Source organism: Bombus fervidus, chromosome 13 (assembly GCF_041682495.2).
Source record: "Bombus fervidus isolate BK054 chromosome 13, iyBomFerv1, whole genome shotgun sequence".
Lineage (NCBI taxonomy): Eukaryota > Metazoa > Arthropoda > Insecta > Hymenoptera > Apidae > Bombus > Bombus fervidus.
In genome coordinates, this window is record NC_091529.1 from 10,859,682 (window position 1) to 10,878,031 (window position 18,350).

The window sequence follows — 18,350 nt, forward strand, 5'->3', positions numbered from 1 at the left end:
CAATAGGCAACCTAGAAGATGGAACCCCGCTGGGGGTAACCATCCACATGCTATATTTTTATTCTTTAAGCTATAATATTTTACCAAATGTCCTTCTGGACAAATTGTAAAAATTTTAACAAATAGTCAATAAAAAAAAAGAGAGGCGTAGGTATTGCGAACAAAAAGGAACAAATCCTTCGTCTTACTGCCACCTTCGATGTAATCTCTGTAAATCTCTCTTTTTCCGACGACACGTGGTAAAACACGATTGTTAGCATGTCTGCTTTATATCAAAGCTTTTCTCAATTTTTTCTCTTTACTGGAAGTTTCTTCTTTTTTTTAAAGTTTCTTCTTTTTTTTTTAATTTTCTCATTATTCAGTAATATAAACGAAGCAATTACAGTAGAATTCCATTCATTCGAACTTGTAGGGGACAAACGATTTACACGACTGCAGTTCGCATAACAGCAGCTTACTAAAATTTCATTGGGACAAACGGACTTGTGTAAAATCAAGTTGCATCGAAATCAACTTCACCTGAAATTGCATTCTGTACAAAGACACCGGTTACCCAATCTTTCATCTCGCGCAATTTGGCACATCTCGATTCGCTCTTAGCTTGCTTTCACGCTTCATCAAACCCATCCAACGGTCCAACGTTTCCATCAGCCTCTCTAACACGCTTCTATATACCTCCGCCTAAGACCGTATCCACCCTGCATCGTACAACGTCTCCCCTCGAAACCTCGAGACACGGTCGCATAGCCAAGCAGCCTCGAAACGACCCTCGAAACCCCTGGAAACGTTCGCCACGCGCTTTTACGCCGGCCAGATAAGCAGAACACTGTAAAACGAGTGTACGAATCCCCCAACACGGTCGAAATACACGAAGGAAAGAGAGAAACGAAGCGCGAAACGTCGTGCCAGCCGAGACGACAGGAGCGAGACGGTGAGCCATGAGAATAGCCGTGGAGAATCGTTTCCGTTTCCCCTCCACGAACAACGTCGACCACGCTGCCTCTCAAAGTGTATTTCAGAGAGAGCGTTTAAGAGTGTTCGCGCCAATTGTTCGCGGCGAGACTGGCCGTGCAGACCAGCTGTTATAGCCGCGTCTCCGCTCCGTCTCTGCCGATCCATCGATCACCTACGCATCGATCCCTCGTTTGATCAACGTGGTCATGAGCTGGAGCGTTTGAGCGCGTGAGTAATACCTTTGTGTAGCTGCTAGTTCAGTTCTCTTTGTTTAGTGAATTGTGACGGTGAGTACCGATCGAAGTTGGTTTCTTTCTCGAGCGAGTAGTATACGTACGAAGCTACGAATTCGGTATTACACGATTTTGGATAATGGATTTTTTGAGACGTGCATTGCGAATAATGGATTTCGCTCGATCGGATCCGGTGCAGGTGTACTTGGATGGTTTGTTGTTTACGACAGTGACAGGAATCGCAAAGTATTACACATAAAGTTACGTAACGAGTATTATATGTATGGATGATACATTTTTTGTGGCGACGATCGTGATTCGATGGTTTATTATTTACAAGAGTGAGAAAAGTTTGAAAGCGTGTGTTATCTCTGCACGCCTTTCTTTGTCACGCGTATTGCGATGAACGGATATCGTTAGAATTTGGTGTTTATCATGAAGCGAGTAGACGCTGTCTTTGTGCAGCAATTTTCTCTGCTACATGGATCGTGACGAATGAATAGCGTCCGCGTTTGCTTCGTTTTTGGTAAAAGCGAATTAAGTTACCATCTTGCTGAAATACCCCATTTCTCTAAGAAACAAGGATATTGATTTGAATTTTATCTCGAATGAAATAGAACACCGATGTAATTAAAAATTTACGTATGTACGATATAGCATGTATCTATATATAGTATACTATGAATTCATAAATCTATTTATAACTCATCGGTAAAATCTACCAGTGTACCAGCATATTACAAGTTAGAAATTATAATACCAAATGGAACGAATAACACGTGTATTTACCTCTAAAGTTGAATGAATCAACACGAGTTATTATTATTATCTTGCTTTTCTCAAATCGTAAGTATATTTTTAATCTCGATCCTAATTAATAAATTATGCTCACCGATAACAATGTTTTCGTTTTGCAATCAACCTGGCGAATACGAATATCTTCGAGTACATCGTCGATCGTATTATGAAATATCTTTGTTGTCCTTTATCAAACATATGCATGAATGTAACGCATGCGATAGATCGTCGTTTGTCAAACAGGCAGCATTGCATCTGCACTCTCGTTTTTATTTACGATTCTTCCAACAGCACGTGACACGAATACTCGCTCGTTTCGCTGTCTTCTTTCAATATTTTTCCTCGTTTAACCTGTACTATTCTGTAACTGGCCCTAATTCTTTTTTTTTTTTTTTTTATTCTTTTAGAAAGTATATTCTTCGAGTACGTACGTAGTTGCACGAGTCTCTTTCGTTGCATATTAATATATCAAATATTTACTAAATCTCTCTCTTCTCAGTTGTATATTTAATAAATAAAACTTCGACACTAGAATACTCCAAACTAAAATTAAGACTGAAATATTTTTAGTTTTGAACTTTCTATACTCGGTAATTAGATTCAAATGATCCATAATTTCCACAAAAATGTTTTACTCTCGTATTTTAAATTCAGTCGGTGAGAGACATAGATATGTCTCGACAAGAGATCGTGTTGTATTTATTTGTATTACGACCGTTCGCGAGGAAAACGCGTCAGCGAGAGGCGTAAATTCTCGCTACGATTCGTATAATCGACGCCGCGAAATAGTCGTTCCCCTTGTTTCGATTAAGATAACAGGGGTGGTTCAATGAATTTAACACTGTGTTAACAGGTTAATATAGCGTGTATATTCAACAATAAATTGTACAATAATAAGAGCGTCGCAAATTATTTAGCGATGAATACAGTTAATGCGTTACAGAAATTCGACCCGACTTTACGATATCTCTCAATGAATCCGTTAGACTAAGCGACTTTATTTTCAGAGCTCTCGATGTATGCGGTTAGACTTTTCAAAACGGACTGATTGCCCTTAAACCGATTCTTTGTCTTTCGGGGAGACAACCCTAGCTACGCTCGGATCACGCCATCGCTCGTAGGCCGATTTCTTTGTGAGAATAAAATAACGGTCCGAAATCGACGGTTCCAGAACTCGCTGCTTGGTGACAACTACGCGTTCGTCGATACATTGTATGTTTTTCGTCGGGCAAATAAGACGATCCGTCTGCGACGCTGAAGGACCGCGAGCGACGGTTAGAGATACGATCTATGCTAAGCCTCGTGGCGTAACAATTTGTAATCAAATAATTTTTATAAGAACGGTAGAATTTTGTCGTCTTATCGACAAAAGAAATTGAGCAAACGCAAAAGACAAACTATTAATCTTCCATTAATCTCATCGATTAATCCAACATTCTCAACTCCTTATCGGTGAAATCACGACAGATGTTTCGATTAGAATAGAACATAGATTAAATCTGTACTATTACTTTCTCTTGTTATCGGTTGGCCATCGGCATCGGATAAATAGGTTCGTTTCTAATCTTTTATTATTACGCTACTGTTCTCTGTTTTCATCGCGTTGAGCAGCGCGACCATTGTCAACAAACGAAGAAAATACGTCGTACATATGTATGTATGGTGCAAAAGTCTGGAACCACTTACGATGGTGATTCGATAACGATAATTAATCGTAAAATATTAATTATTTCGCTATCAATCAATATTTCTAATACATTTCGTGCTAAATATACGCCTTATCCATATAATCGTTCGACCATCGATTATACAAAATTCTTGTCTTTGGATTTAAAAATACTTTTGAAGAACTGTTACTACTGAAAAAATAATTGATATCGAACAAAAGCGAAACATTAAACATTCTTAAGAAATAACAATATATTTCATGTAACGTCTAGCATCTTTAAAAACATAACATTTGCGACTGCTAGGTGAACTAAACTTCTGCACATATTTAGAGATTGTTAGAGAGTGTTTCGCTAACGATCGAGTAGCCCCGTATTTGCACAATTGCATAGCATTTCGATAAGGCGACCAGAAACATCGTATGCTTCTCGGTTTTACGCAAAGTGTATACACTTACTCGTTTTACACAATCCATGCGTCAGACGTTCGAAACGATCATTCAGTGTTATCGTTTTACAGCGAGACGATGACGCCGTCGAGTATTATGCAGGAATAACGACGTCGTTAATCGGTTCTGTCAACTATCGAGAGATCGAAATTGATTTTAATGGATCGACGCAGGTCGATAAACGGTCGACGACTAAAACACAGACGCGGACTTTGCTTCCGAACAAAAATAACTTTTGTCTGTCGCCATTGATAATTAGAAATTGAGGATTCTATGGAGATCGATACGACGGCAAGGAGATTTCTTATCGAAAATTCGAGTATATAGAACGAATCTTGAAACTGGGACACAAAAGAATGGCGCGTGGTTGCTCAAAATCTCATCTGAATATGATCGAACTTTCTCCAACGTTTAACCGAATGTATTATAATTTGTCCAATAATAAATTGAATTCCAGTTGAATTATGTATGAAGTGACTTTTATGTACGGAGTATATTTTGAATCAAAAGAGATCCACTCCTACGGAGAAATTAAAAAATCGCCGAACGAAAAATATTATATGGCAAAATATTACGATTCGAACGTGGAATACATATTTCGATGAAAAATGATTACTTTCATAATTTCGATAAACGATGTTACTCGACAAAATATCAAGTTTGCAAACTTAAATCGCCAATGTATAATTCGCTGTCAGGCTTTTAACAACAGCTGTAATTTTCCAAGAAATGTCCATGTCACCGAACGATCTTGCGTTTACAATGTTTACATCACATCGACTCGACGAGTATTCTTCGTTCTGGAACAGGTGGCCAACAGCGGTATAGAGAATCGAGAATGGACATAATACCCGCTTCGAAAGGTCGATCGTAGGAAAGTGAAAGCGAACGTTCGCCATGCGATCGGCGAATATCGTCGAAATTCTGCAGCATCCACCTACCAGCGTTGTGTTCGATCTCGTCTCAGTGTTTATTCACGCGTCACGAGAAAAGGAAGGAATTTCTTGGTGGGAATCCGCCAGCTGACGAGCATAATCGAACCGATTTCGATGGAAGTCAGATAAGAAGCTTCCGTTCTGGTTAGTCGATCGTCAGAGAAATTGGGGTGAATGAGGAAAGTTTGATCGTTCTGTGCTACGATTCGTGCGATGTTAGTAGAAATTGTTACACGGTTTTCACTTTTTCTAGATTCAATTTTAAATTTCTTCGTGGTATGTTTTTCAAAGTTTCTGATTCTTTTAGGTTATTGATATTTATGGAAAGCGACGACTTTCGAATGTCGTTCTGAGAATTTTTCGAGTCAAATTCGGTTTCGAAACGTTAATAACTTGAAACGTTTCGATAAAATCTCTTTCGAGCTTTAAGTGCTTTTCGGTTATCGATCGTTATCATCGAAAAGTGATGGATATTAAATATCGTTCCGAGAGTTTGAATGTTTTCCGATTCTAAGCGTTTGCTATGAAGAAATTATACATCGTTGGTGATACTTTTGTAAATTACTGTGTGAAACTATGTGTTATACTTAAGCGAAGAAGAAACAATAGAGAAGACGATTGCGTTGCCAAGGTATGATATAGTTGTGAATTTCGATTTAGAATTTCGAATTGACATCGTACGTCGAAAATGCAACGAACGTTCGGTAATTGGGAAATTGAACGGAAGAATTGATTATAAAAATTACAGAACGACCGATGTAGATAAAAAGTGCATCGAAACAGACAATTTCGTTACACTTTAGAGTAGAGAAAAATTTCATTCATTTCACGATTGTTCGCAAGATGTACTCTCACTCGTATACTAATTATAAAACCAATTAGAAGCCTTGCGTCCTCATTCATGGAATAATACCATCGTTTAAATTCGTTTTCGAGCAACGATTCGTCATCACTACGCTAGTAACATTAACTCGTTAAATTTATAGAAAGTCTCACAAGACTCTGTACGTTTTCATTATTGTTCATTTTCCAGTAGCAATCATCGAGGTAAGGAACCGTAAAACCTTTCCATCGGTCTTCAATCATAAATATTCGAAATTCTCAAAATATGTTCGTTGCTTTTCTAGACTGAACCTTAACAATCTAAAGATACTAAGAAAGACTCATTCATTTTTTATCACACTATTATATCGACCTTCGATCAACGCAACGAAAATAATAAAATGTTGAAAAATCAACTCGGAGTTTACCAAGCATAATCTAAAATTATTAAAACTTCGCAAAAAGATCATCTACTCTTTACCATATTTTCGCAATCATTATCAGCAAGCTAAAGGTCCGCAGAGTTTCAATAAATATCTAAAATCTATCTTTTTCTCGTATAAACGCATCTACTTTCTCGTACAGGCAACGCAAATTAAAATATACAGGGTGTTTCATTTTTATCCCGTTAAACGGTGTCGTTCAAACGTATTGTATGATCGAAAACGAGGGAAAAATGCTTTATTAACATTGGATCGTGAATTATTTATTACGAATCATCCTATTTACAAGAACGTACGATGCTTCGAACAACGTTTTTAATAATCGCGACCGACGATCTAAATAATTCGTTACAGCTACGTAATAAAGCATCGCGATGCTATCTACGTTCGTGTAACATTTTTTCCTCGCTTCCGATCGTAGCATACGCTGACACCGTTTTACGGGATAAAAATGAGACGTCCTGTACATCTTTAAAATCGTCGAAAACACAGTCCGAAGAAGCGACCCGTAATTTTTCCACGAACGCAGAGGCGCACAAAGTAGCGCAGTGGGTCGTTCACGTGTTGAACGGAGGTAAATCACCTCGCAGTCTCCTCACGATCGATCATCTCGACTAAGCGAGATTCGAATCGATCGTCTCACGACAACGAAACGTTAGATGCACGCAGAGAAAGGCCTTAATGGCCGGATAGTTGCTTCATACGTATCGTATGGAATATAAAGCGTACAGTGCAGCGGTTCGAGTCTAATTAATTTGTTTTTGTTGAGTCGTCGCGGCCGGGCTATGCGGCCTGAAAAGCCGACGAATTAAGTCGAAACGAAAGGATGAATCATAAAACGTAGGAAGCGAACGAGGTTTCTGGATAATCGTGCTTGTCCCCGATTAGCCTTAATCGCGTGACTGATAATAGAACTCGCGTCGAAAATTCCCACTGGCAAGTGTGCACTATCTGTTATCCGCTATCTCGTCGTTTCGCTCTTTCCCCTTGTAGACGCTCGATGCAAGCACGGGCGCGATCAGTTGCATGGAAAATTATTCCCGAGGTGCTACGGATCTTCGTTATCTTCTTTGTTCATTTCGCGGTCGAGTGTGTTTCTCTTCGATAGCGGAAGGAGGAAAATCGAATGGGCGATACTTTGCAGATATTTTTGTGAGTCTTTTGCAATCAGCGATAGAGTTGATTTTAAGTTGATTTTGTTTTGAGCAGAGAACTGTTTTGTTTTGGATGAATTTGCTTTTGCTTCTTGCATGGAGAGTATTCTATATTTATCTATTATACGACTTATTTTTATTATCTTCTTACGTTCGCTCGTGCAGACTATTTTCTGTTTCTTGATAATGTGGATGATTCTTTTTATTATTAGAGTAAATATTATGCAACATTTAAGAATAGAATCGTAGAAGTGTCTTTAACGTTAGTTAAGTCGGAGCGGTTATCTTTTTTATTATTCGCTTACGTTATTTCTTATTGCTAAAGCATAGATGATCTCTTTTTATCGCAAGAAACGTAAATAATCTTCTTCTTATTATTTTTCCATTATTACGTCTACTACAGTTCTTTTCGTTATTTCTTTAGATTCCTCTTATCTCTTTATCGTCAATTATAATCGATCTTTATCTTTGTTAAGGACATGCGTAATATTTCTTCGTTATTAGGGACAGAATACACAGATATCATTGTCAGGTAATGAATACAAGTAATATTTGTTTTCTAAAAAATTTTAACACACCTCCAGCACTTTGGCAAAAATTAAATTTCATTAGCTAGGCCTTTCTTCGTCTCTAACCACGAATAATTTTAAACATTTTCATCCTATCGACTTGCAGAACTTGGCTTGACCAAAGAATGATATTTACGGAAGAAAGGTAAAGGTCAGCTAAATCGTTATAATAAATAATCTTACATTCTATTATAATTATAGAATTATCATTTTTCTTACAACAGTTATTAAAAAAAAAAAAATGCAGCAATATGAGTAAAACACGAGAAACAGTGTTATCGAACCGTGTTAAGTATACACAATAGAACTACTGTTTTATGAACACTTTAAATACTAACATTCTATCTTTCAAACTCTCGTTTCTCCATTATGTGCTTCTAATGAACCGGGTCACGAATAAAGTATCCATATATCAACTAATAGAACTTCCCTGCCATCCTTGTTATCCGGTATAAAACTTTGTAGCGATTTCTATTGAATCTACTTACTGCCACGATAAAAGTTATAAAAGTCTTGTAACATAAAATCTGTTTACTGGCGAAGAATAGTGAAGATTTTCCTCGTTGAATAGTGGAATTTTTGGATGTGCTTTTCAGCATCGATCTAATGATCGATGATGTATAATACAATAGAATTCTTATTACGCTATTTTTGAAACCTTTTGCGGAACGATGTCTATTTAAAGGTTTAATAACAATGAATCTCATTTGTTACTGCCATTCTATAAATCTTATTATTCTAGAGTGAAAATTGTATTATTCTATTTTTAAAAGCCTCTTGCGTATTAATATTTAACAGTTTGTCGCTGTCATATTTTAAATCTTCGAAAAAGCTTTTATTATTTTATTCGAAGAACCTTCTGTATTAATATTTAAAAGTACAAAGGTAATAAATTTATATTGTTATCTTTATTCTTCGAATCCTCGAAAAGAATCAAATACAGAAGAATAATCAAACAGACAACTTGTCTATATAATCAAGAGGAATATTTTCTGTGAGATCGGAATAATTAGAAAGGTTATAGACATTATTGCAGCAATTATAATTTGTAACGCTTTTACTATCAGAAAGATAAAATCACTGCATCTTATTCCATCAAGATTGGACTGCTTCCAAAGATCGAGCGTTTTCTGTCATCTGGAATTACTCATAAGCTTCCACTTACTAAAATAGAAAAATCAACTCACCAAATCATGTTGAAACGTCGAAAGAACATATTTCTGTGATCCTGGAACTGAGATTCGCTGAAACGACGACAAAGTTTTCTATAACTTTGAAACTAATTAATATACTGCGAATGTTTATTCATTTATTGGAAATGTCAGATAAAAGTAAATTTAAGGCAAAAGTGCACAGAATGCGCATAATGCTATAAAACGTACAAAACTGTTAAGTTATATTCAATAAGTGGAATAAATCTCCTATAAGTTTCAATTCCATAGCTATCTTCAAAGAAATACGATTGATTATAAAATTCCTGTTCATCGAAATGACTCGACGTGTCACGCTAAAAGTATCAAAGAACGAACAAAGAATTCGCCAAAAAATGTTTTTACACGAATCTTTGTATTAATTCTACCGATCGAAATTCTGCTAAAAAAAGTTGATCAATTTTACCATAGAAAATTATTAACAATAGAAGCACCGACGATAAAACATTATCAATTTGATGAGAGGAAATTGTCGACTGATTCGTGATATGTATATTTTAATACGAGCATTGTGTCGGCTGCCTCGCGTGATAACGAGTATCGAGACAAAGGATTATTCGTTTTTATACAATATGTATGTCGGAGATGAAAGGACATCGGGGCCTTTCTTTTGAAATGTTTGAGAAGGTCCCCGATACTTTAGTCCGGACCTTTTATTATAGCTGTACTTAAATAATAAAAACTGAGAAATAGTTCTTTATGACTTAGTCCGAGTACGGGTAGCCGAGATTTATGACAGTGGGCTTGAGCTCGAAATGACATAACGGTAGTTGAACGTAGCCACGGTCACGAAAGGAACGTGTAGCTAACAGAGATATGGAGTAATTAAATAGCTCTCTCTGACCCGAGGGTTACAGAGAGGTACGAAGAGGAGTATATAAGGGCAGTTTCACTTGGATCGAGATTCGGTCAGATAAGTTCTACCTACACGAGTACGTTGAATCACACCTGAATCGTCGATCAGTAAGTTGAGTTTAATTTAGACCGTGGAAGAAGTCGCATTCGTCATCCCGTTGACCCTGGATTCGTTATCGAGTCTAAGATCATTGTCATTCGCATTCCGAGTATCTAATTACCACAGTTACTTGTCAAATTCCGTCATAATCATAATTGTACTAGTAAATATCCTCGTTCTTGCATAACAACAATGTCTGATCCAAAGAAAGATTCGTTACACGCCCCTAACTCTAATGATAATCCGACATGTAATTTCATGGAAGTGTCCATCGTTCGCTATACCCTCTTGTCTCTACGAACAGTAATTCTTCCACTATTTTTTTTGTGTAATAATGTTTTATTTCGTATTTCATATGTAATTTTACGTAACATAAAATAATCAGATCATAAGGAGCGTGATTGAAAAATATTGCTACAAAAATATCGTATTATATTCATAATATACATTGCGTTATATTTATCTATTAAAATGAATTTATAGATCAAAAGAGATTATTCAATTTTCATATTCATTATTTATTTTCATTATTATCGAAGAGATTATTTAAATTTCAATTAAATTTGCGTCAACAGAGCATCTCTGCGCTTTGCAATCAATACATCCATTGTCCAAGTTATTACTAATTTTAAATACCGTAAATTAAAAATGTTGTTGCGATAGAACTTCAAATTTATGTACAACTTTATCTTCTATCTTATATTAACGAGTAGGCATGTTTCAAAAACCTTCGATAATACATATACCAATATATTATTTTGTAAGAAGATGGGAATAATTCTGATACTTTTAATTCCTTTGCGTTAGGGCAACGCGTTTCTCGTCTGTTAATATTTTTTTAAGTCCCAATTTTATCCATTCGCGTGTTCTATTTTAAACTAATTGCACTTGAACTCTTATCTGAAGTTATAAGATAAATGTTTCGGACTGCAAGCAAGAGGATATCTCTGACGCTTGAGAAATGAAGACTCTGGAGGGATTAGTGTGACTAAATGGTAGCGATCACTGTGTGTGTAAATGTGTTTAAGAGGGTGTCTTTCCAAGGGCGATGAACAAGAAGAGGGTGAAACCAAATGGTTTCGTATTTAAAGAGTATGCATTTAAAGAAACTACGTTATTCGTTTGCCAAACCGCAGTCTACTTGAAATACGTATAAACTACTTTATTTTATTATATTAAATTTATTATATTAAATTTATCACGTTGATTCTTTTAGTGTTTAGAAACGAGTTAATTTGCTTTTTGTTAAACGACTAATATGGGAGAATTTTCTTTAAATACTAGTTTAATCGCTTTTATCCGACGATTTAATCTGACGAAACCTTCTTTTCACACGAACACGAGTTTTGTCAAAATTTCCTGGAGACGTGACAAGTTTACCATTCGGTATTTCAACTTTCACGATCCTCTTCCTCTCGGAGAAGAACCTAGGCGTGGTTCTTGAGACAGCTAATAGGCATTCTTGCTTCGACACATTCCAGGTAGTCATGATATCTGTCGAAAGTCCTCGTATAACCTTCAACTTCTTCTCTAGAAATGGAAACCTTTCGAAGCAGCAAGAAATTTCTTCCAACGAAGAGAGTTCCTTGGGACGTATAAATATTCCATCTCGCTCCTTAAAATTTAAACGAGTAAAGAAATGTCCTTAATGTTATCAAAGTGAAAATTGTTTTCAGTACTTTTTACATTATTTCTTAACACTTTTATAGTACAATTTCTTCTTATAAATTTATATATAATTTTTATTTTATGCATTTTATGTACCGTTACAATATAACTACGTGTACTAACATACGTGAAATTTTCTGCACGAGTTTTATTCGCGTAAAATGTTTTCTTACGAATTCGCGCGTAAAAAACAATTAGGCAATCGAATAACATCTTATTACAACGATCGACGATCACGAGTTAATGTTATTTCAACATTGCAGTTTGCATACGCGATACAAATACATCGTCCGTTTAAATCGAAGTTCACCTACTTTCTTTCGCGCATTTTCTTTCAAATCATTGATATCGTTATTCAGATACGACAGTATCTACTGTGCGATAATATTCTACGTTGAAAGAAGATGCGTTCAACGAGTTAAGTACGACTTGGAAGCGAGGAAATGGAATAGGAATTCTGTTTTTGTAGTATGCTCGCTTATCGCTGAATGGACGATAATATTAAGTCAAGTTGAAACAATGATTGAAAACAGTGGTTTGTTTGATTTCAGCGCGATCAGACTGGCGGCAGAGAAAAACTGAATGGAGGCACCGGCAGTTGGACGCTTTAAAATCCTTGCGTTGCTGACGATATGGCTGGTCCAGCTTGCGGTGCCCGGCGCCATCGCGTCTTACAGCATCGGGGTGGGCAGAGCAGATGCTACTGGACCCGCTGCTGAAATTGTTTTTGTAAGTATCGTACGAAAGTATCATGTTCGAACAAGTATTTACCATAGAAATTATAATATATTGAAATTACAAGTTGTTCGTCACTAGAGAGCTAATTTATATCTTTGCGCGCATCATTAAAGAAATAGAACATAAATAAACATCCTGTTTATCAATTACCAACCAACTATTATGAATAGTATTTTACTTTGGATATTTCGTATATTCTTGCACGTTATACGCGTTACATCTTTGCACATCCAATTCAATTTTATAGAACGAAAAATAATTCCCATTCGACGGATATCGGTGCGTTGGAACGAATTATGCAACGGAGTTGAGCAATAAACAACCGACAGAAGCGACGCAAAGTCGTGTTCCTTGCATTCGTACAGTGGTTGACGGGAATTGTTTGTTTTCTAGATGGGCTACGCGAAGATCGATCAGAAAGGATCAGGAATCCATCTTCGAACATTCTCCCGCGCATTCATCATCGACGATGGCGAGGAGAGGTTCGTCTTCGTCAGCGTGGATAGCGCTATGATAGGAAACGGCGTTCGTCAAACGGTAATCCCACTTGCATCCTTTCATCTTCGCTCTTTGATATAAATAGAAAAATAAATAAAAATTTTGTCATTTTTCGAACACAAAGTTCGCAAATTAAATCTATCTAATTAATTGTATTTTTCCGCATCTTTCATCCTTTTATCGATGATAATTAAAGATGTTGAGATAGATAAGCGGTATAGTACGATTGAAAATATTTTCCATCGAGATATTGTTCGATAGTACTTTAAAGATAAATTCAATTTAAAGTAATTAAAAAATGATTTCTAAGGAGACATTAACGAATGTTTGTTTAAATCGAAATTATTTATTACAAAGAGTTACAATATTCTTGGAATCTTTCTTCGTATATTTATCTCATTATATTATTTCTCTTTGTCTTTCATTTTTGTGTAACATGCATTTGTGTATGTATATGCAAGATATCCTAGTAATCGTAGCATAATCAAGAAGAGGAGATTCTACGTGAAAAAATAAGTGAGAAACGTAGGACAAAATTTCTTTATGCGACGCTTCGTGTTCAATACATTTCAAAGTGTTCTACTCGGAAATAAAGTTTCATAATTTTTACTTATTGGGTTTATACAAGTTGTAAAAGTTTGTGTTCCTGATAAAATATGTTGGTTGTTACAGGTGTTGCAGAATCTTGAAAAAGAGTTTGGCAGCCTATACACAGAGAAAAATGTGATGATCAGTGCAACTCACTCGCACTCCACACCCGGTGGATTCATGTTGCACATGTTGTTCGATATTACGACATTCGGTTTCGTTCAAGAGACCTTCGATGCTATGGTCAAGGGAATCACGAAGGTAATTTCTTCGAATTAAAAATACCTACATGATTAAATCGTATAACGTTGATAAATTTTATATATTATAGAAACGCGTCAATTTTTTATTCTCCTCTTAACTATGAACCTTCAAACGATCAAATTCAATTTACAATCTCGAGGAATGAAATGAGAAAATTAAAAGCTAATGTTATAATACATGTTATAATAGATTTGTATTTCTTATATTAATAAATGCTTTATCGTATGATCATCTAATCGATAAATATCGTATACATTTTACAGAGTATTCAACGTGCTCACTATGCCATAGTTCCAGGCAGAATATTCATCACCCATGGAGAAGTTCATGGTGTGAACATTAATAGAAGTCCATCCGCTTATCTAAACAATCCAAAAGCAGAGAGAAACAAGTAAATGTCCATATTTTAACGATTAAATCATTTTTTTTTTCATTTCCCATGCTTTTCTTCGATTTCGTTAACAATTAAATTCATTTCGTAATGTGATAGGTACAAGTACGATGTGGACAAGATTATGACACAGATACAATTTGTCGGAGCTGACAACAAGCGATTGGGTGTAATTAATTGGTTCGCGATCCATCCAACTAGTATGAATAATACTAATCATCTATTGTCCAGCGACAATGTTGGCTATGCCTCGATTCTTTTCGAGAAAATTATGAATAACGATTCGTTGCCTGGCAAGGTAAGGATTTTAAGTATGCGTTGTTAATTATTAATTTAGAAATAATTTGATGACATATTAATTCGGTATGGAATATTATTAAGCTACTTAGGAAAATTAAGAACTTTATCGCTTAGTTTTTAGATAAATTTCTAAGGATACTACGAGGCATATTTAGCAATGGTTTCTCAGTTAGTTTAATTTCTCAGATATATAAGAAGTCATTAGTAAAGTGATTATTATTAACTTTTTCTCAATTCAAGTTGCATTTGGTATTTTTTGATCAATAGATCCATACCCGACAATCTTGTTTCAAGAGTTACAAATAATATATTTTCTCAATTCGTATCCTCTTATATTTTCGTAATAAATTGTGTCAGAAAGCAACAACGTTCCTTCGTCATTTTTATCCAATTAAATTATAAGACGAAGAAAGATATGGTTTATACCTTAAAGCCCACAAGAAAACATAATCTCGAGGGTTATAAAGGGATTATCCTCATTATACGTTGCGTTATATTCGTACATATACACGTTGCATAATTCTATTAATCATTCAATTTATATCTACGACATTTAAATAATTTAGAGTTTATTTAAAACGTATTTCAAGTTGGCGATAAATATATTTTAAATCAATATTACGGATATATCTTGTTAAAAATTTCCTAATATATTGTAGAATACCAATCTATAATATTTGCGAAATAGAGAGAAAGAGAAAGAGAATATGCAACAACAGAACGAGAAATACATACAAATATGATGAATTCAGAGAACTTGTAAGTTTATTATTATATAGTCTCTTATTCTTGAATCGCTGATTTTTATGTTGATTGGCGGTTGCAAAGAACTATTTCAGCATAGCATATAGGTAGTTGAATTAAGAGCCTATTATAAATTTAAATTTATGAAACTTTGTAAAAACGATAAGGATACGACTCATCTTATACCAATGAATACTTTTGAAATATCCAAAAGAATGACAAAATACACATTCAATTCCAAATAATTTTCAATAAGATTTATAAAATTGAATTTTAGGATCAGTTTCATATAAAAGACGTAAGACTCTTCAATTATACTTGCGAGTAATATTTCAAAATTCCTATTAATTACAGCTCATACAGTTAATTACTGTTTGTAATCAGCCGCGATCAGAATACAAAATTGTATCAATCTCTAAAATTATTCTGTCCAAATTTCCATTCTCTCTTTCTTTTTCTTTATGATTTCACGAATCCAAGTAATTGTGCTAATACGAAACAAGAATACAATTGTGGATTTTGCGAGAAGTTGTAACACAAATTCCTTGAAATCAGGGCCAATTCGTAGCAGCCTTCGCCTCCAGTAATCTTGGCGATGTTTCACCGAACACACGTGGCCCGAAATGCGAATTTTCTGGCGGTAACTGCTCCGAGCAATACACTTGCCCCAGAAAAAAGGAGATGTGTTTTGCTTCTGGGCCAGGAAAGGACATGTTCGAGAGCACCAGTATCATTGCCAACAAGATCTTCAAAGAATCATGGGTAAGTCATTCTTATTGTACGCTTTTCTTATTCTATATAGGTGTAATTTTTTTTATCCGATGGCATTTCACCTTGCAATATTAAAAATTTTACTACAAAGTTCTGGGAATTTTCCTCATTTGAGCTGTAAGCCCTTTCGATGTTAGGAATTTTATTATTTGAAAAAGAAATTTAGATAGAAATTTATTGTAGAAATATCGTTATAATATTCTGGATACTTTTTCTATTTCAATTCTATCTTTTTATTTATTTTTTTTTTTTTACAAGATAAGATACGAACTTATCTACGTCGTTGCATGTATGTCGGTATATTTGTTAAAAATTGATTATACAAGTATCGAAGCATTACTAGATATCTATACGGTACATTCGATGTAAAATTAAACATCATTGAAAACAGAAATAACTGGAAATTTATCTTTGCCACATTGTTATCATTCTACCATATACTGGCAGTCTAATTGTTTCGAAATTACAAACTGAGTCTATAATGAAAAATTATGGTTCACAGGCGGAATATTTGTTAGATATTCAGATTGCTAATACACTTGATCGTTAACCGTACATATTAAGTTCGAGAATCACGAGCTTATCGTTAAAAAGTAAATACAATGGTACAAAATACGTGAACCTTTCATAAGTACAAGAATTCTTGAATAAATTTCGCGCCACTTTTAACTCTCGCTGTAACATAAACGTAAGTAATATAAAACGATTCTATGAAGGTGCAAACTAAATGATCAACGATAATAGAAAGAATGAGCGCAATGAGCATCGAGATTACTAATTACACCGTCGGTATGCTTCCAATTTTGTACACTTCCGTTTGAGAAAATTTGTAATTAGAATACTCGGCTGTTCGTTGATGAATAATAAAATCAACAGCGTAAAAGAACACGTAAATATTCGAACATAGATACGTATATAGGAATATAATCTACAGGGGCATATACATATGCAGTAGAAGAGATCATGAGCGTAGAAACGCAAGATAACTATCGAATAAACGAAGAAAATGGCGCTGCACTCGGGAGAGCGCTTAATGCGGAATATCGCGAGAACGAGATTAATTAAAGATGAAATAAAATGTCGGTGTAATAAAACACTTCTGACGTTGATGGTTTAGACGGTGTCTGAACTGCTTTTCCTTGATTACGTTTGTGCTCATTCTTTCTCTTCTTCTTCTTTTCTTTTTTTTTTTTTTAATTTGGTTAGTCAGGGGATATTAATTTCAAGGAAGCCTTTCTTGAGCGACGAACAGGAAAGATGTTCTTTGTCGAACAGATTCGCAGTGATTAAATCATTATTCTGTAAATAACATTCGCTGTGATTCGTATCTTCTGCTTTCTTCTTGATATTGGAACTAGCAGTCTGTAATTTATATATATGTATATATCATGCATAAGTTAACTTAAATAATTATAATTTAAATTATAATGACAGAAGTAAGATAAGTACATTGCCGTCTATAAATACAAGGGTACCTACTGGTTACATTTATTCGGAAATTGTTCTAGGAAATTTTCTCCTCGAACATTGAAAAATTGCAATCTTCCAGATATTTTTTACTCAGGTAGCGAAGTGACAGATACAATTTTTTCTTTAGAAAACAATGACATGGTGTACACCATTAAAGAAGCTTGATCTGCACTTTTTCACAAAAAAGTACACAGCAAATAAATAAAACTATTTGCAGCATATGAGAAATAATTGGAAAAGAGAAAATTTACAGGAAATGAATGAAAATATTCGAAAAAATCTAAGTAATTGACGACGTCTTCGCCGATTGAAAATTTCGTCAATTAAATTTCCAATCACCTTTACATTTATTTAATAATGTAACATAATATTTATTACGAAATTTATTCGTAAATTTCTTCCCGGTTCTCTGCTCTTTCTTCTTAAATAAAATTATAAAAAGTTCCTCACCTATTAAAATTCTACATTTCTCCCGGTACCTTCGATCAAACGTCTCAAATTTCTAAGAACTACTAAAGAAAGTATAACAAAGTACGATAATTCTTTTTTTAGAGCGTTCAGCCAAATGATTATCACCATGACCACTGCTCGATTCCCTTCTCGCTTCCCTGGTGTCCGTTATCCAATCATTTATTTTTCATCGAATTTCTTGGCAAATCATCGGATAAAACAGAATGGAAAGTTGTTTCGCTACTGTTCAAGTACACGAGCAAATCGTTTTTCGCCCC

At 35.0% G+C, this 18,350-nt stretch overlaps 1 protein-coding gene across 2 annotated transcripts in view; it reads left to right on the forward strand.

Moving 5' to 3' along the window:
* Positions 1-1,027: 1,027 nt before the first annotated feature.
* Positions 1,028-18,350, forward strand: part of Cdase (neutral ceramidase) — a 46,800-nt gene continuing 29,477 nt past the window's right edge. Inside the window, exons 1-7 of one of the 2 annotated variants that reach the window (XM_072015570.1) lie at positions 1,028-1,182; positions 12,410-12,587; positions 12,990-13,133; positions 13,767-13,943; positions 14,210-14,337; positions 14,437-14,635; positions 15,937-16,143. In XM_072015570.1, the coding sequence (XP_071871671.1) occupies positions 12,441-12,587; positions 12,990-13,133; positions 13,767-13,943; positions 14,210-14,337; positions 14,437-14,635; positions 15,937-16,143 (1,002 nt within the window). In that variant the 5' untranslated portion in view covers positions 1,028-1,182; positions 12,410-12,440. Of the gene's footprint in view, positions 1,183-7,308; positions 7,454-12,409; positions 12,588-12,989; positions 13,134-13,766; positions 13,944-14,209; positions 14,338-14,436; positions 14,636-15,936; positions 16,144-18,350 lie in introns of those variants that run through there. The other variant, XM_072015571.1, reaches the window with a different exon arrangement.